The sequence below is a fragment of the Contarinia nasturtii genome, unplaced genomic scaffold (genome assembly GCF_009176525.2).
Source record: "Contarinia nasturtii isolate CC-2019 unplaced genomic scaffold, AAFC_CNas_1.1 Cnas_scaffold_2678, whole genome shotgun sequence".
Lineage (NCBI taxonomy): Eukaryota > Metazoa > Arthropoda > Insecta > Diptera > Cecidomyiidae > Contarinia > Contarinia nasturtii.
In genome coordinates, this window is record NW_022199997.1 from 1,928,400 (window position 1) to 1,945,754 (window position 17,355).

Here is a 17,355-nt window from a genome sequence, read left to right on the forward strand (position 1 = left end):
GAATATCGCCTAACGTCATTAAGATGAGCTGAAATATCCAGATGACAAAATCCAAATATATTGTCTGGTTAGTACTAAAAGTGTCATAATAAATACAATTTTCTTCAATATCAAAAATAACTCCTTATATGGTAAACTCGAAAAAAATGTACACGTCTAAAGGCATGGCTATGCACTAGAGGATTAAAAGTAACCAATTGAAATGAAAGGAACTTTTAAGACTACGACCTTCATTTGAATTGCACATATTGCGCATTTTTATTTCATAAAATTGCATGAGGTTTTTGCTTTTATTGGCGTGTTATTAAAGTACAATATGTTTGAGGATGCAGCTATTGACTTGCGCCTATAAAAATGTCTGAAAATTTCATGTCATTAAACTCTCGTTTCTTCACCTTGCGCCGTGGGATGGCAATACAATAAGTACTTGTTGAATTCGCTGTAATGAACTGTTCTTCTTCTTCTTCTTCCAAAAATAGATGCATTTTATGAAATATCAAATGCGATATGAACATCGCTGTCAACTTGACCAAATAAGAAATTAGTTTGTGAATGCGCCGTCAGACTACAGTCTTCTACATATATCATTCACATTGAGAAATATTCGAGTAAGGTTACTCTGTTGTTCGGAGTTAGTAGTGCGTCTACTCCTCAAAATGAGTTAAAAGAGTATGATTTACACCGGTATTGGTTTAACATGCGTAAGTCGCTTGTAAACGATCTAAGTGAATAGTGGCGACGCATGAAAACGAAGTGAGTCGCCGCTATTTCTAAGTGAATCGTTTACAAATGACTTACGCGTTTTACACCAATACCGTCGTAAATCATACTCTTTTAACTCATTTTGAGGGGTAGACGCTCTACTTACTCTGAACATCAGAGTAACCTTACTCAAATATTTTTTTACTGTGTTGTTGTGTATGATACAAGCCATTAAAATATTATTAAGAAATAAAAGAAATTCAACAGAGAAAAGGTTGTATAAAGTTATCTTTGAATTTTTTATATTCACAATTGTTCACAATTTCTGTTGGCTTTTTATCTATCTGCTGAAAGGTTCAATATGATAATAAACAATTTTCTCATTTGTCGGCTCATAAAAAATATTTGTTGCCCTTATTTCGTTGAAAATCTGTAAACTGATGATGAGAAAATACGAAAAAAAATTGAGAAAAAAAATGTGATCGTTGAATGTAGAAAATTGAGGAAAATTCTTTCAATTTTCTAGGGTTTACAGTTAACAAAAAAACGAAAATTTGTCTGATTTGCTAGAGAATTTACAGTTTTCGAAAAATCACCCCCCTGAAAAAAAGTTTCCTCGCACACTACTGAACTGGATAATGAGAACCATTGCGATATTGAATGGTTCATTCTTGGCTTTAGTTACCGATGTGTGATTATCGCTTCTTGTTACATTGACCGTTTGCCATGAAAAGTGTTTTGCTTTTTATTCGGTGAAATGCATCGATTTTCATAAATTGATGCAACCGTACATTTTCAATATCCATTCAGTTCTCAATCGATTGTTAAATTCTCTATATTATATTCCAACAACGTTATACTTTATGGAGATCGAATTGTAATTCCATCAAGTTTACAAAACAAAATATTAAATCAACTTCATCATAGTCATCCAGGAATCGTCAAAATGAAGAGCCTCGTTCATACGTTTATTGGGCAAATATCGACCATAAATTGAACAATTCGTTAAACATTGTTCAAATTGTGCTTTTTCAGGAAAAGCACCTCGAAAAACTGAACTGCGTTCATGGCCGATTCCATTTGAACCTTGAAAAAGGTTACACATCGATTTTGCTGGTCCATTTCGAAACTTCTATTTCGTCATCCTTGTTGACGCATATTCGAAATGGATAGAAGTTATTAAAACCACATTATTAACATCAAGTAAAACAATCAACATACTGACATCAATTTTCGCTCGTTTTGGAACGTTTCAAGAAATGGTTTCGGACCAAGGAACACAGTTAACATCAGAGCAATTCTTATCATTTTATAACATCATTTGACGACAGCCACATAAAATATTGACGACAGCCACAGTCCAATGTCAAATGGACAAGCTGAACGATTTGTTGACACTTTTAAGCGTTCCATCAAAAATTGGAAGGAGAAGGAAACATTGGTGAACAACTCGACATATTTTTGAAAACATGTCGTTTCACACAAAATACCAACTGTCCAGAACAAAAGTCTCGGACGTAAAATACGAACAACATTCGGCTTATTAATGCCACCAAAATCTCGAAACTCGAAACGTAACAAAAAACATGGAGCAAGGAAACGTGAATTTAAAATCGACGAAACTGTTTACGTTATGATTCACAAACGAAATTCCTGAGAATGAGAAGAAGGATGGATTATCGATAGAACTTGAGAAGTTAATTATTCGAAATAGAGTCTAGATCACGTATTTAGCATCATTTATGCCATATCATATGTCCATACAACATTTTTTACATAAAGGCCACGTTTAAACGATATATCCTCTTAAATTGTATCAATAGATAAGAAATTATAGTATATATAAGAAATAATAATAAACATTGCTAATCCCTTTTTGTTCCATGTATTTGTAGTAATTAAACGTAAGCATTGACAGATAATGATTTAATAAAATAAAAATTAATTCACGTGACGGAATCAGTTGGTTGGCTTGAAATGGGAATTATCCACTATTGCGATAAAGTTGCGATAAATAATATCAATTGTATAAAAAATAATTCCGAAATTCGAAATTAATGGTAAGCTCAAAATGTATTCTTTGTACATGATCTAAGCTTAATTTCAAAATGGAAATATATTTGTGTTTAGTTGAATGAACCGAGTAATAAAATTCATATTTTACCCAAATATACATTTGAAGTGTTTTCTTATCTAACTCTTATAAGTTTGACAAGGCCTTTGTTTGCTTTTAAAAGGTTTCAAACCTCATCGAATGTGTCAACTGTTTGATATAAAAAACTAAATAAAAAACACAATCGTTTCGTATTACACGGTGGTCTTTATTTGCTAGAACATATCCTGCTTTTCATCTACAGAACAATACAAGTTTTCAACAAGTACTGAAAAACTTTTTTGATACAAAATTTCATTCGGTCAATTTAAAAGCCACCACCGCCTTGTTCACGTTGTATTCTTCGCACATAAGTTCTTGACACCAAATTCCATGAGTCCATAAATCGATCCATACACATGGCAATACATTTTTGTTCGGACCCGCCCAGACTGGTACCTGGCTTTGTTACACACTTTTTAAAGCATTTTTCTGTGATTTTCTAGAGAGAAAACAACAACATACACACAGAGAGATTAAAATCAATATATTCCATATGACATCACATTATTTTTGTGTACATAATACTTACTGTTACAAGCTCTTGTGCATTGGCGACGGCAATTTGTTGTTTAACTTCGGTCATTAACTGATCCTTTTGGGTCGATGACAAGTTTCCTAAAGGTGCTTGTAGATCCATATTTATTGATTTGATTGGATGGCTCAAGTCTGAAACAAAAAAAAATTATTCAAATTTGAATCGATTTAAAACGTTGGGTGCAGCTTCAATTAAAATTTCATTGATAGTTTGGACAAGATAGGATTCGCCGGTGTTTCGTAATATCACTGTATATTAAATCAGATAATGTTATTATCAACATTTGCCCCATGTGATTTCTATCAAAATTGTAATCATAACCATGAATGAATCACATTTTATCACAAACACACATTTAACGCAGCTGAATGAGAGGAAGAAAAGTGTAAATAATTAAAAACTCACCGATATAAAATTAAATGAATCCGGATTATTTTTACAAGAAAAATTGAACTTTTCGTGTTTCTAACCTTAGCTCATTGAAAATACTTGACAGCTCCGCATGCTGGTCAAATGTCAATTTCAGTAGCATCGTGACTCGTGATTCACAAATCACGCAGATATTTCATCAAATTAAATTTCAAATTCTTATTATTTGCGGAAATAAAAAATGAACGAATTTGGTGTATTTAAATTCAATTATATTGGATACAAATATTATATTTTTTTAATTCAATCTATCGTGCAGATAAAATGAATACTTAAAAAAAATTGAAAGTAAAGCGATAAAGCTGTTTATTATTTGACTAATCAAATTATCGGGTAAATAATCGAAAGCTGAATAGCTAAAGTGAATGTGCAGTGCATTCAACCCCAAACACGAACATATTGATCCCAGCTGCATGAAACCAAAGCAATTCCAGATGGAGCAATCGTTATAGAAGTGACACGATTTTCATGGCCATTTAGAGAACCTACAAATATAAATCAATATATTGATTAGTCACTTGCTAAAACGCCTCTGAGTCTCATGATAATCATTGATAAGTCAATTTAACGAATTGCCAATCAGTAAAAATTAACATGTGTAATTCAGTAATTACCTGCTGGAGTTGTTTTCAACGTATCCCAAGCATAAACACTATTATCATCTGCGCCACAGAATAAGTAGCGGCCACTAAGTGACAAGGCTATTTAAAGATGTAAAATTATATGATTCTCAAAATTAAGTGACTGATAATACGTACCACATGATGTAAAACCACTATTTGGATTTTGTGGAGCATAGTTGGCAACTTGTTGGTCCGATCTTATGTCAAACATTCGTGCAGTCTTATCTTCCGAAGCCGAAGCAAATGCTTGTCCACTTGGATGATACTATAACATAGAATTCAACTTTCGCGTTACTATGAATTTTCTTTTTTAATCGAAATTTTGTGAAATAAATTGATGATTGCTTACAAATACACTGTTCACATCGGCTGTATGACCAAAAAATGTTTGTTTTGGTTTATTTTCTCGAAGATCCCAAATTTTTGAAGTTCGGTCTACGGATCCAGTGACAAATGTATTTTTATCTGGCGAAAGTGAGATTGAAACCTGGAACGATTGTTTATCCAACTTAAGAAATTCATTCAGTTTCAATGATTTGCCATTTTACTCACCACATCACCATTGTGACCGTCCATTTCTGATGTTTTCTTACCCACTTCCAAATCCCAAACGCAAATTTTCATGTCACCAGAACCAGTGACAATGTGGGTATCGTCAAGGAAACGGCATGAACTCAAAAATCCCTCATAACCAGCCAATTCACGAACAATTTTAGCTGCACCGCTTGAATCGCGATTATTTACATCATAAACCGTACACATATTGTCCATTCCACCACAAGCTATGTGACATTTTATAAAAATAAATGTTGAATAAAAAAACAGTTCAGAGCAAATAGGAATTACGCACAAAACAATACACCGACACTAATAGCATTGCTCAAATCAAATTACAACTACGTTCTGTTTATTGATTTTCACAATTACACTCACCAACATAATTTCCAGACGCAGCAAACGCCACACTCATAACCCAAGCCGATCTCAACGGAATTACCTGTTAATAATTGATTTTCATTCTGTGGAATTTTTGTCATTTAATTTCGGTGTATTGTACCTGTATTTTGTTTCCCGTCCATGTATCCCAGATTATCAATTTTCCATCAAGTGACCCAGAGACACAATGTCTGAAATAATCATTTTAAAATAATTTCCATTTTCAAAATTTCCGTAATTAGTTAATCATCACCTTGAATCGTCCGAATAATGAACGGAATTTACTTTATTTATATGACCCTTTAGCATACGCTTTGTCGATAAGGGTACTTTTGGAATTCCGGCCACATCACCACATTTATCATCGATCTTACAATCAGCGACTTTCTTTTGTTCTTCCTTTATTTGATGGAACATTGATTTTTTAATTGGTTATTGCAAACAGTTTTGTAGAGAAAAAACAGACCTGAAATTTGGCAATTAATTCGTTGAGTTCTTTTTTAAGTGCAGCCGTCTCTGGATCATCTTTGGGTGCCATTTTTTACGATTTTCTTTTATCAAAGCAATCACGAACGAAACTGAATAAAGACTGACCAACTTCAACTGAAATTATGACTTTTTTCTCTTTGACTGACCACATATCACGGTAATTTAATTAGCAACGACTTAGACGCATAAATACGGATTCAAATAGTATATGTGAGTTAGTGAATACACAATCTATGGCTTCACACCAGGCACTTGAACATGTTTTGGATCATCAGTAGCGTTGTCAAAGATTCTTTGGTGGATGGCCACACACATTTTAATATATATACAAAACATCTGATTCGATTTTTTAAAAAAAATATGGAGCAAATGTTTATGTTATGGACAAATTTCAGAGTGTTTGGAGAGCAATGATCTAACCTGGTGAAATGGTATTACATCAACATGGTTGTCACGTCCAATAGATTCATTCACAATTAAAAAAATAAATCATTAAAATCGCACGTAGTTAGTTTCAAGCATAGCTCTTGTTAAAAAAAAATTTAATGTTTCACTGAACGGTAGCTTCTATGAACCAAATACATTCAATAGAAATAGGTTTTTACCAACCGTTACTGAACGCGGTACACACTGCTCAGTACACATTTACCGTGGACAATAGTTCAAAAGATACAATGCAAATACGAAAGTGTTGCGAATTCGTCATCGTTCCACATTTTATTCACGAAAAAAAATCGATTCAATTATATTCAAAATTGTATCGATTTTCGATCGTTACATAAAAATGTCATTGGCAAAGAAACGACTGCCCTTCTCTGTGTGTATTTGATGCTGTAATCGATGCTAATGTCTCAAATTGTAATTTTACCAAAAGTGATTGAGTTCGATCAGTATTATTTTGACTAGCAATCTAACAAGAGTTCCAAGTAATGTTCGGATTTGGCACAATGAATTTTGTGTGCACTTTTTGTATTTGCATTATTTTAACAATGTTGAGTAGTCAGGCTGACAGTGAGCAAAGTTGTCGACAACTTGCAGCGGTCGGGTGTAGTACATGCCGAAAAAATTGGCATATGTACAGCAAAGGTATGACTTTAACATTCTTTCACTCTTTTTCTTTTGTTTTGTTGATTTTTCTGCATTTATTTCTGTCTTTTCGTCATTTTCTTCATAAGCAATAAAAAATTAGATATAATTCTTGAATTGTGTTGTACGTTTACGGTCACTGCACACGACTGAAAAATAAATCTAAATTCAATATCATATGTTGCAATCAGACAATATATTTGGATTTTGTCATCTGGATATTTCAGCTTATCTGGATAACGTTAGGCGATGATATGGAGTGAAAACAATAGAAGTGATTTTTGTATTGTATAGGTATAAAAATACTACCATAACTATAACAATCACTTCTATTGTTTTCATTTCGTATCATCGCCTAACGTTATCCAGATGAGCTGAAATATCCAGATGACAAAATCCAAATATATTGACATATTGTCTGGTTGCAATATATTTTTTAATAATTTTATTGCTTGCACATTTTGTCGTCAACATTGCGGCAACTTTCCATGGTATAACGTTCCTTTCAAATGTCGTGATTTAATGCATGTTTGTACATATATGTTGTGTGAACGCAAAGGAGTCAATCCTATCGATAAAAATTAACAGTGTATCTGTGTATGGTTGCATATGTTCTTAAACGTCATGTTTCATATATCGTCGGAAACGTCATTCCCCTATCTTTATTTTATTATTTGTGATTCTGCAGCGTTGTTCTCTCTGTTATTGTTGCAGAGCTGAGTTTTATTTGTGCTCTCTTTCCTTTATTTTGTTCATTGTATTCGCCATCATTCTCATACACACCACGCGATTTTGATTTCAATGAATTCATAATAGATAGGAAAGCGTCGTATGTGCACATAACGATAGTTAGCATAGAACGACAAGCAGCGCATAAAGCAATGTGAAATTATACTCATTATCAGAATTTAACGCGCACACAGTTAACAAATTTCTTAGATTTTCATACACGCGTAAACACAAACAAATTTCATGGACTAAAAATATATACGATCGTGCATAAAACGAGTACAGTATGAGTGTATTTGAGTCGCGTCCGCATTTGTAGTAATTAAAATTTGTTTGGACAAAATTCAGTTCGACAGTTTTAGTTCCTTCAGAGCATTCTATTGGTTCGCATCGACCGAAAATTGTGCAAACAAAAACACTGTGATGTAATTTGAGCAATTGGAATTTACTCAAGTGTGTTTGTTGTTTCAATTCTCTGTGCCGAAATCGGAGCCGGCAAATAAGCAATTTAATTGATTTAACAGCAAAAACAAATAGCTTTTGTAATTTCAATATTTAAAAAAAAATTGCATTCGCTATTCAATGCAATTTAGCGAAAAAAGTTTAAGCATTTCGATCACATTCAAATGAAATAAGAAAAAATGATGTCCGGTGCAAAATACGTCGTATTTCTTATTGGAGTCATATTTTTAGTATTAAGTGATGTGATATATGCAAGCAGCAATGATGCGGACGACAGTAGTGTAGGAGGAGGTTTGTTCTAAATTCATTTTTATATGTGGTTTTTATTGGTGCTATTTTCCCGTTGTTTCACTCATAATTCAACATTATTATTATTTTGATTAAAATTTGAGATTAAAAATTAGCAGTTTGCTATTTTGTTTAATTGTGAAACTTGAAATTCGAATTGAGTTAAGGAAGTTTCTGGAGAAAAAAAACATCTAGTTACGTTTCCTTCGGCTGTATGTTATCTTTAGATTTTCCGACATATTGCTTTACTCCGAGTCACGTACACAAAAATCTTTTGATTAGTCCTTCTTTCTCTCATATTCGCCGTTACTACATATACTATAGTAAAACTGTAGCAAGTAGAGAAGAGTTCAGTACAAGCACTTTAACTCATGCCTTTTTTGGCTCAAAGTTGATAGTCTTATCTCTAATTTGGTCCATAATTAAAAATAACGTATTCTAATTTGACCACACGAATATATTTTAAACTCTTGTTTCTTTTATTACATTCATTTCGATCGGAATGAAAAGAATAGAAAGCTGTAAAACAGCAGTTTATGAATGAAAAATTGTTTAAAGTAGGGAGACTGTAATAAGACGATATTCATTTGAATTAAAACAATCATAAATTAGTTCGCCCTTATTATTTGTCTTATTCAACACTATAAAATTTGATAGTAACATTTACTCCCATTTCTTTTCATATATGTTGATGATGTGAACAATTTGTGTTGTTGCTTATTCAATGTCTTATCAATTGAGTTCAATTTATCGCCGAGGAAGTTCCAAAATATGAATAATCACTATAAAAACATATTCTCTATTTAATTTTATAGTATTCATCTCGATTTTGTATGTATTGAACAGACGTTGTAGACATTTTTGAAACAGATGAAATATCGCAGAACAGTATTTTATCATAAACAAAAACAACCTTATGTTAAAGATGGCATTTGTGTTTGACCATAGAATTACATAGTTGACCAAAAATTCAGACAGCTCTGAATAAACATCTCTTCTGACACTGAAGGAAAAGAGTTCGAAGATGTTTTCATGTACCTTTAAAATCTTTTCATTCATTTTTATATATAAAACAAAGAATAAACGATGCTTTACACCGGCTTTCACGTAATACTATTTTAGCTGCCCCAATTTCGGGTTTTGTTGTTAAAAGTGTCTGTAGAAACTCTGTTTTGAACTTAATTGAACACTGTATTTGTAACTCCATTAACACAATTTCTGCATATTTGTTTCACAGATTTTGATGTGAAAGTGTTCACTGTTGCATCGGAAGAGACTGAAGGTTATTTGCGATACATTCGATCGGCCAATTATTACGATGTAGAGGTAGCTTATGACCAAAACAACCATTCGTGGCATTTTTCTCAAACATTGTGTCTTTTTTAACGCAGGTACAAACATTGGGAATGCACGAAGAATGGCTCGGTGGCAAAATGGAGAGTTATGGCGGCGGTTACAAAATCAATTTGTTACGTGACGCACTTGAACCGTACAAAGATGATGACAAGAAAATTATTTTATTTACTGATAGGTGGGTTTCTATAAAAGAAAATCAATTGAAAAATATTATGAGTTTTAAATTTTTACACAGCTACGACGTTCTATTCACAACGAACACCGATGTCATAGTGCACAAATTCAAGAAAACGAATGCCCGTATTCTGTTCGGTGCCGAAAAGTATCTATGGCCGGATGAAACATTGGAACATCTTTATCCGGTCGTTTCAAAGCATTTGCCAAAATATTTGAATTCGGGACTGTTCATGGGTAAAATGAAATTCATTTTTGGTTGTAAATTTTAACGAAATTCCAAATCTGTCCGATTACCATAGGTTATGCATCCGATGTTTATGAAATGCTCAAAGCACCAATTAGAAATACCGAAGACGATCAGCTGTACTACACCAAGGCATTTTTGGACAATAACATTCGCACAAAATTGAATATCAAGCTTGATTATGAGTCTGAAATCTTCCAAAATTTGAATGGGGCCTCATCAGATGTTCGGGTCTTGTACAATGAAGCAACTGGTGAATATTTCGTTAAAAATATTCAGTCTGATACCATGCCAAGTCTGGTGCATGGCAATGGACCAAGTAAAGTGTTATTGAACAACTTTGGAGCATACGTTGCTGGCGCCTACAAACACAAAGAATGCCAACTGTGTAAAGAGAACAAGTTTGATAGCAAAGAGGTAGAATATTTTCAAGAGAAAATAAAATGCAACAAACATTTGATATGTGATTTTCTGCCTTTACAGGATCAAGTAAACTCACCAAAAATAACCATTGCAATCACCATTGCGAAAGCAACACCATTTTTAGAAGAATTCTTTGATTCCATTTTGGCTTTGGAATACCCAAAGGACAAATTGAACATTTTCATTTACAATAACGTAAGTTTCACATGAAAAATAATGAAATGAAGCTTAAAACTCAAAATAAAATGTTAATCATTTAGGTTGAATATCACAATGAATTGGTACAAAACTTCATTGAGACTCATGGTGCCACATATGCTGGCGTTAAACAAATCAGACATTCTGACTCATACAAAGAACCGATCGCCCGGAATTTGGCCGTGTAAGTATTAGATGCTTCAGGCAAGAGGTGTCCACCGTTAATGAAAATTATTTTTAAATTAAAGAAACTATGCGGAACGTGAAGCAAGCGATTTTCTATTCGTTGTTGATGCAGAAGCACATATCGACAATCCTTCTACTCTAATTCGTTTAATCGAACGAAATCGGTGAGTGGCTAAGAGTTTATTTGCTATTGATGATAATTGAATAATTCGTTATTTTCATTTTTGTTTATCAGCAATGTAATTGCACCGGCAATGTCGCGCTATGAATCCTCTTGGAGTAACTTCTGGGGCGCATTGAGTGAAAAGGGCTTCTATGCACGTTCGCACGACTACATGAGCATTGTTAAAAATGAAATTCGGTAAGGTTTTTTTTGGTTAAAAATGGCTATAAATGCCTTTTATTTTCAAAAATACGATAACAAAAGGTTTGATACATTTTTTTTGTAGTAGTCGATTGCATAAATTTGCTGTCGCACGATGAATATTTAGCTATGTCGAAATGTCGTTGGTACTTCGTATAAAAGTCATATACCAATGACGTCGTCAAATTTATAGTTAATCGAATGCAATTGAAAAATCGGTCTTAAAGCTCCTACGGTCGATGGAGTACCTAAAAGCAAAAAATGCAAACACTAAATATCATTGTATATATATTTGGTTAAAGCGTACATATTATCAGCACAGCATTCGTAAATGCCACTATCCATTTGAGTTGCTGGATCAATCTCAATTTTTGATTTAACTTTATCGTCTCCTATTCGCCACTCATGCACCTACAAGCAAAAAATGCAAGCCAACACAAAACTCCATTGTATATAAATTATGATAAAGCGTCATTTAAATAGCGAATGCAAAAAAAAGCGAAAATTATTAGCGAATTACTTTCAATTTATTTCAATGTTTTATTCTCACTGAAAGAGAACTAAGAAATGAATGCACCGTAATGATGGCATAGCATGTGAAATGGGAAGAAGAAATTACAATTTTCTTGTGAATACATACGTGCATATACAGATGTTGGAAAATTTCAGAGCCATCTTTTAACCATGTGATTTGTGGTCTCGGTTTTCCTTTTTGGCAGAAAAGGCAGGAATGCATTCATTCATTTTCATAAAAATAATTGATTTATTACCTTTGGCTACGCATAAGAATGCAATTTTATGGCCCAGCACGTATTCATAGTCAAAGTGTGATGCTTGCAATATTTTGGCTCCCTGTCAAATCAACACATCAAAATTTATTATTTATTTCTAAGAAAATATGCTGCATATCAAACAATTGCAATTACATCATTATTGTTGTAGTATTGGTCACTTTCAGGATCTCTATATTTAAAAAAATATATATTGGATTTTTAAAATTATCCACAAAAACAAAATTCAGCAAAGCAACAACAATTAAGGAAAGTCAAACGGACCTATATTTTCCGGTAATAGGTAGTCCAATTTGCACCTGAAATTATATACAAATTAAGCATTTCGGCACATGCAGCATCGAATGTGAAAAAATATATTACTCTTGATTTGGTGCGTCCTCTGCCTCTGCCACGACGTCCAGCTACATCTTGTGAACAAATCAATAACACAACTATCAATAAAATCGTCCAACTGATACGAATCATGGCCAAGCAACGTTTTTTTCGGAATTGTTTTTTTTTTACACTAAAATTTCAACCAATTGACACACTAAGCACAATTTTTGTTTTACAACTGATAGAAACTGTCGCTGCACTGATTGCTTCTGCACCGGATTCAATCAGCTTATGTGACAATCAATAGAAAACTATCTATATTTAGATTATTTCTTTATCGATGTGCTTCTATTTTCCACTTGAGATGCGCTTTCTGATCGTTTTCAGCGATGCAATCTGTGTGTGAACATCGAACATCAACCAATGATTCTCGTGCATTTATAAAACAATCAAATCTGTGGCTGTGTGATGGGTTCAACCAATTTTCAATTGTTGTGTTACAGACACAAATATTTTGCACATATGGTTCAATTACCACACTATTTATTTGCCATGCAATATTCTTCAGTGGAACCCTTTTGCTTTTGATCAGGAAATTCAATTTACAAACCAGTTACCAGAGCCGAATCGATTGCACTCACGATTAAAGCGCATATTCATTGCGCTTTGTGTTTATTACACATGGTTGCATTTGTCAAGTTGACACCGAACCGACCGAAGTGAACAGAACTGAAGTGGATACGTGCCCGTTGACGAATCTGTATGCAATGCAATGTGAATTGCAGTGTCGGTTATCAAATTTGATTGGATAATTTGTGTATAAATGTTCAAATTCCCATAAAACGATCGTCTTAAAACGTACCAAAGCGTTCACAGAGATTTAGTGGGAGACTAACGTTGGTCAAAATCAGCGAATTCTGTTGAAATATTTTAGAACAAACCCTGCACCAAAACCTATTTTAAGACGGCTTAATGGTGTTGTTCAATTTGTGAATTGTGAACTTTTTAAATTGAAACTCGTGTTGCATTCCTGAGAACAAACAAATCAATTCCAAAGTACTTACGAACCTGTTTTTTCCCTTTCCGTTGTTAAAATTACAGAGGACTATGGAATGTTCCGTTCATATCGTCATGTTATCTGGTGAAAAAGTCAGTGTTCCCGAAAATCACTTATGCCGACGATGATCTCGATGCGGACATGGCAATGTGCAAGAATTTGCGAGCTCAGGTAATAAAAAAAATTCAATAATTTTTTTACAGATGATTTATTTTACTAAAAATCTTCAATGAAATCATTTTCCTTCAAATTTAAATTTAGCAAATCTTCATGTACGTAAACAACGAAGAATACTATGGTCATCTGGTTAATAATGAGGACTTCAATCCGATGTTAACCAATCCAGAATTTTATATGTTAATCTCGAATCAGTTGGACTGGGAGAATCGATACTTGCACCGCGATTACGTTAATCAATTGAAGCCCAATCAAACATACAAACAACCATGCACCGATGTAAGTGTTTGCAAAACGCTCTGCTTTTATTATCGAATTTTAATCACAAATATTATTTACACAGGTGTACTGGTTCCCAGTTGCCAATGAACGTTTTTGCGATGATTTGGTGAAAATTGTTGAGAGTTATGGTAAATGGTCTTCCGGTACAAATGATGATGAACGTTTAGCAGGGGGCTATGAAGCTGTGCCTACACGAGATATTCATATGAGCCAAGTTGGATTGGAGGCAGTTTGGTTGAGATTCCTTTACAATTATGTACGACCATTGCAAGAAGCTGTATTTTTGGGCTATTATCATACACCACCACGATCAATCATGAATTTCGTGGTGCGTTATCGTCCCGATGAACAACCAAGTCTGAGACCGCATCACGATTCATCTACTTATACCATAAATATTGCATTGAATTCGGTTGGAAAGGATTATGAAGGCGGCGGATGCCATTTTATACGATACAATTGCTCGGTAACCGCAACACAAAAGGGATGGATGCTAATGCATCCTGGCCGTCTGACTCATTACCATGAAGGCTTAAGAGTAACAAAGGGCACACGTTATATTATGATTTCATTTGTTGATCCATAGATTTATTGTCAAGTGTTTACTGTATGGCGCACAAAGATGCTTAACTTCAACGTACAAAAATCCAAACAAACAAAAATGACGTGTCAAATATTCAATTGTGTGTATGAGAGAAATCTACCGACTTTTTTTATTTAGATAAATTTACATTGACTATTTTGTAAAAAAAGAAAACGTTTTGTGTATTGTAATTGAGTTTTTAGATATTTTTCGATTAAAGCTATTCGTTTGGAAAATGATATTATTTGCTGTATTTATCCTTTGTAGATTAGTTGATGCGGTAGATTCATGAAATTTCCAATGACGAATTTGGTAAGTATCATTTTGTCAAAATCATTTTCAATCAGCTTTCCCTATGTTTTCCACTCAAAATTGAACTGGAACATCAATTTTATTCATTCTTCATCACTTCGTTAAGCAGTTGTTCAGCCTCTGGCATTTGTTCCTTTCAAAAGAATGAAAAAGTTATTAGAATAATGTGAATTGAATAAATTATGTTTCGAACGTCTTTGCGAAAGTGTGCACCGATTTATCAGTGAAATAGTTACCTTAAGTTTATCAACATAAGATGCTGTTAAGAGGTTATCACTTCGTAACCGCTTAAAGATTTTTCCGTACGACTCGATTTTTTGCTCCATATCCGCATCACGCTTCTTTACATTCGATGAATCACTTGTGTCTTTCGCAGTGTTATCACTGGTATTTTTCGCAGTGTTGTCACTGGTATTTTTCGCAGTGTAATCACTGGGAAACGATTTTACAACGATTTTGGTGGGTGTTTGGAATACGGAAAATTCACTGCAACTGGGTGTAAGCGCTCTGGATGTTTCTGTACAAACCAAATCCGCACGAAGATTATGATGCGATGTAGTAACAAAGTCTTTTGTTAACGTTGATGCAAAGTTACACGTGCGTGATGATGGCTCATATTCTTTGGCGACTTCATTGCTGTTGCCGGCATCGTCTTCATTTTTTGTGAATCGCGACGGAATGGCGTCCTTAAGTAAAATCAATTTTCCATTGTCGAATGAAAAATCGGATGCAGTAAAATGTTGACTGCAAACGTATGTCTCGTTCAAATAGTCATCATCGGAAAACTCTGGACGCTCCTTTGCTAATGCTTTAACTAATACACTTTTCCATGATTTGAACAATATCGGTAGCTCTATTGCTTTTGGAAATTTGTAAAATGTTATTTCGGTTGTATGTGGCTCTGGTACAACCGAACAAATCACGCACATCACTTGTGATACCATTCTGTAAGTAATAGTATATAATTTAAGCGTAAATAAATAAATTATTTTGTTGAAATTTGCAAATTTTGCGACTTTATTTGATGATTTTTCAGATGAAATGAAAAGTCAATGGCTTCGTTTTTAGTGTAAAATACGTTTGCACACGGTTCGCATAAACAATGGAATTGACAAATTGCCCAAAATCGACTATGGCACCAGTGTAACATTCACGCATTTCGTGAGTGTTCACGGTCGAATTGTCACATTTCTGTCAAATGTAAATTTTGAGGTTAGGTTTGCCTTTTATTTTTGCTAATGTGAACTTTTGAAAACTGCATCCGAACAAAATCGAGCAAATCGTGGAAAAACTCAATCAATTTTCATTCAATTGTTGTTTTTCAAGTGAAATTCATAATGGTTTTCACATCGATCGTAAACTTAATTCGTTCGAGGGGTCCAGATGAACTTTGGCGCAAGCGGAAGATCTTTAAATTAGCTGCGGTAACTATTATCATGCGAAATTTGCTTGATTTTATTGCATCTCTAACTGGAAATATGAATCAAAATTACTGAGAGTTTTTTATTTGATTTATTTTAGCATTACACTGGCCGAAAACGTAATTGTTATACATTGGCAATCAGAAATGTTCATCGGGCATTGGTATATGCCACAAAAGCTCGCAAGCTAAAGAAAGATGATTTGAATGAGGTAAGTTCGACGCACAATCACAGTGTAAATTTAAAGGTTAATTTTATTTATTCGGTATTTCAGTTGCGTGACGCTCGTATATCGGCTGGCTGCAATCAGTTTGGCATCGAATTACCCGCATTCCGTGAAGGGCTGGCCAGAAGCAATATTATGTTAAATCGGTATGTAAATACAAAATGAATTCATGATTTTATCTTGACCAAAACTAATATTAAATTATTTAAACAGAAAATCATTGGCTGACTTGGCGGCTTGGGAGCCAAAATCATTTGAATCGCTGGTGATGATCGCTCGTGAACGTGCCGTTCAAGATGGATTACGCGGCGTCCATGAAGTCAATGCTGACAATCGAGTAGTTTATGCTAATGACGAACAAAAAGCAGAAAAAGAGAAATACAAAGATACTGTGCCCTCCAATTACACCACTTATTTCAGAGAAAAACCTTACTTTAATTAATCCAATCATTTGTGTTAGAGCAAGAATTTAAAAATTCTATAGAAATAAAGTTTATCGAAATGAAAAACAATATTTTTGCATTGAAAAAAGTCATTGAAGCGTATCGGTCGCTCATGCAGGGTTTTATATATGTAGCATTGCGTCGTGCTTTCGCAAGGAAACTCACTGCGTCTTATACCTGTATCTTGTATGTAAGCGACCACAAGCATATCACTTGAAAACCGGACGAAACATGAATAAATTGATAAAAGCGAAAAAAAAAACAGAATATTTACACAGTCTGTCCCGCTCTCGACACAAATACAAACAAAACCGTGTGAAATGGGATATCGACGAACATTATTCTGAAACGAGTAATCGTTAC

At 33.9% G+C, this 17,355-nt stretch overlaps 6 protein-coding genes across 6 annotated transcripts; 2 read left to right on the forward strand and 4 right to left on the reverse strand.

Moving 5' to 3' along the window:
• Positions 1 to 3,002: 3,002 nt before the first annotated feature.
• LOC116348746 (mitochondrial import inner membrane translocase subunit Tim13) lies at positions 3,003 to 3,925 on the reverse strand. Its single transcript, XM_031779847.1, has 3 exons — positions 3,798 to 3,925; positions 3,387 to 3,523; positions 3,003 to 3,296 (listed from the first exon to the last, which is right to left on the reverse strand). Exons 2-3 carry the CDS (start codon positions 3,492 to 3,494, stop codon positions 3,123 to 3,125), a joined length of 282 nt encoding a protein of 93 aa, XP_031635707.1. The 5' UTR covers positions 3,495 to 3,523; positions 3,798 to 3,925; the 3' UTR covers positions 3,003 to 3,122.
• An 86-nt stretch (positions 3,926 to 4,011) lies between these two features.
• Positions 4,012 to 6,038, reverse strand: LOC116348745 (guanine nucleotide-binding protein subunit beta-2). Its single transcript, XM_031779845.1, has 9 exons — positions 5,847 to 6,038; positions 5,634 to 5,779; positions 5,502 to 5,571; positions 5,378 to 5,441; positions 4,997 to 5,226; positions 4,794 to 4,931; positions 4,580 to 4,709; positions 4,436 to 4,522; positions 4,012 to 4,306 (listed from the first exon to the last, which is right to left on the reverse strand). The coding sequence occupies exons 1-9, from the start codon at positions 5,916 to 5,918 to the stop codon at positions 4,200 to 4,202; spliced, it is 1,044 nt and encodes a 347-aa protein (XP_031635705.1). The 5' UTR covers positions 5,919 to 6,038; the 3' UTR covers positions 4,012 to 4,199.
• A 1,628-nt stretch (positions 6,039 to 7,666) lies between these two features.
• LOC116348756 (procollagen-lysine,2-oxoglutarate 5-dioxygenase) lies at positions 7,667 to 14,829 on the forward strand. Its single transcript, XM_031779866.1, has 12 exons — positions 7,667 to 8,437; positions 9,672 to 9,760; positions 9,826 to 9,965; positions 10,026 to 10,201; positions 10,267 to 10,628; positions 10,695 to 10,829; positions 10,895 to 11,016; positions 11,081 to 11,182; positions 11,254 to 11,379; positions 13,593 to 13,719; positions 13,810 to 14,004; positions 14,069 to 14,829. Exons 1-12 carry the CDS (start codon positions 8,326 to 8,328, stop codon positions 14,591 to 14,593), a joined length of 2,211 nt encoding a protein of 736 aa, XP_031635726.1. The 5' UTR covers positions 7,667 to 8,325; the 3' UTR covers positions 14,594 to 14,829.
• LOC116348759 (immunoglobulin domain-containing protein oig-4-like) lies at positions 11,432 to 13,018 on the reverse strand. The gene is made up of 7 exons (XM_031779868.1): positions 12,537 to 13,018; positions 12,438 to 12,472; positions 12,309 to 12,345; positions 12,153 to 12,234; positions 12,023 to 12,090; positions 11,690 to 11,793; positions 11,432 to 11,630 (listed from the first exon to the last, which is right to left on the reverse strand). Exons 1-7 carry the CDS (start codon positions 12,639 to 12,641, stop codon positions 11,576 to 11,578), a joined length of 486 nt encoding a protein of 161 aa, XP_031635728.1. The 5' UTR covers positions 12,642 to 13,018; the 3' UTR covers positions 11,432 to 11,575.
• Positions 14,670 to 16,006, reverse strand: LOC116348757. Its single transcript, XM_031779867.1, has 2 exons — positions 15,139 to 16,006; positions 14,670 to 15,035 (listed from the first exon to the last, which is right to left on the reverse strand). The coding sequence occupies exons 1-2, from the start codon at positions 15,844 to 15,846 to the stop codon at positions 14,982 to 14,984; spliced, it is 762 nt and encodes a 253-aa protein (XP_031635727.1). The 5' UTR covers positions 15,847 to 16,006; the 3' UTR covers positions 14,670 to 14,981.
• A 94-nt stretch (positions 16,007 to 16,100) lies between these two features.
• On the forward strand, positions 16,101 to 17,061 carry LOC116348830 (39S ribosomal protein L20, mitochondrial). Its single transcript, XM_031779983.1, has 4 exons — positions 16,101 to 16,326; positions 16,424 to 16,534; positions 16,598 to 16,695; positions 16,763 to 17,061. The coding sequence occupies exons 1-4, from the start codon at positions 16,240 to 16,242 to the stop codon at positions 16,989 to 16,991; spliced, it is 525 nt and encodes a 174-aa protein (XP_031635843.1). The 5' UTR covers positions 16,101 to 16,239; the 3' UTR covers positions 16,992 to 17,061.
• The last annotated feature ends 294 nt before the right edge of the window (positions 17,062 to 17,355 follow it).

Bases quoted from the DNA above. Each gene is read 5' to 3' on its own strand.
- LOC116348830 (XM_031779983.1), top strand. From the start codon at position 16,240: ATGGTTTTCACATCGATCGTAAACTTAATTCGTTCGAGGGGTCCAGAT. The intron at 16,535-16,597 runs GTAAGTTCGACG...TCGGTATTTCAG, and splicing joins AGAAAGATGATTTGAATGAG to TTGCGTGACGCTCGTATATC. The intron at 16,696-16,762 runs GTATGTAAATAC...TTATTTAAACAG, and splicing joins AGCAATATTATGTTAAATCG to AAAATCATTGGCTGACTTGG.
- LOC116348745 (XM_031779845.1), bottom strand. From the start codon at position 5,918: ATGGCACCCAAAGATGATCCAGAGACGGCTGCACTTAAAAAAGAACTC. The intron at 5,227-5,377 runs GTGAGTGTAATT...AATGTCACATAG, and splicing joins TGCGTCTGGAAATTATGTTG to CTTGTGGTGGAATGGACAAT. The intron at 4,932-4,996 runs GTGAGTAAAATG...CAATCGTTCCAG, and splicing joins ACGGTCACAATGGTGATGTG to GTTTCAATCTCACTTTCGCC.
- LOC116348757 (XM_031779867.1), bottom strand. From the start codon at position 15,846: ATGGTATCACAAGTGATGTGCGTGATTTGTTCGGTTGTACCAGAGCCA. The intron at 15,036-15,138 runs GTAACTATTTCA...TTCTTTTGAAAG, and splicing joins CTTATGTTGATAAACTTAAG to GAACAAATGCCAGAGGCTGA.
- LOC116348746 (XM_031779847.1), bottom strand. From the start codon at position 3,494: ATGGATCTACAAGCACCTTTAGGAAACTTGTCATCGACCCAAAAGGAT. The intron at 3,297-3,386 runs GTAAGTATTATG...TTTTCTCTCTAG, and splicing joins ATGCACAAGAGCTTGTAACA to AAAATCACAGAAAAATGCTT.
- LOC116348759 (XM_031779868.1), bottom strand. From the start codon at position 12,641: ATGATTCGTATCAGTTGGACGATTTTATTGATAGTTGTGTTATTGATT. The intron at 12,473-12,536 runs GTAATATATTTT...ATATAATTTCAG, and splicing joins GAGGACGCACCAAATCAAGA to GTGCAAATTGGACTACCTAT. The intron at 11,631-11,689 runs GTACGCTTTAAC...TTTTGCTTTTAG, and splicing joins GAATGCTGTGCTGATAATAT to GTACTCCATCGACCGTAGGA.
- LOC116348756 (XM_031779866.1), top strand. From the start codon at position 8,326: ATGATGTCCGGTGCAAAATACGTCGTATTTCTTATTGGAGTCATATTT. The intron at 9,966-10,025 runs GTGGGTTTCTAT...ATTTTTACACAG, and splicing joins ATTATTTTATTTACTGATAG to CTACGACGTTCTATTCACAA. The intron at 11,017-11,080 runs GTAAGTATTAGA...TTTAAATTAAAG, and splicing joins ATCGCCCGGAATTTGGCCGT to AAACTATGCGGAACGTGAAG.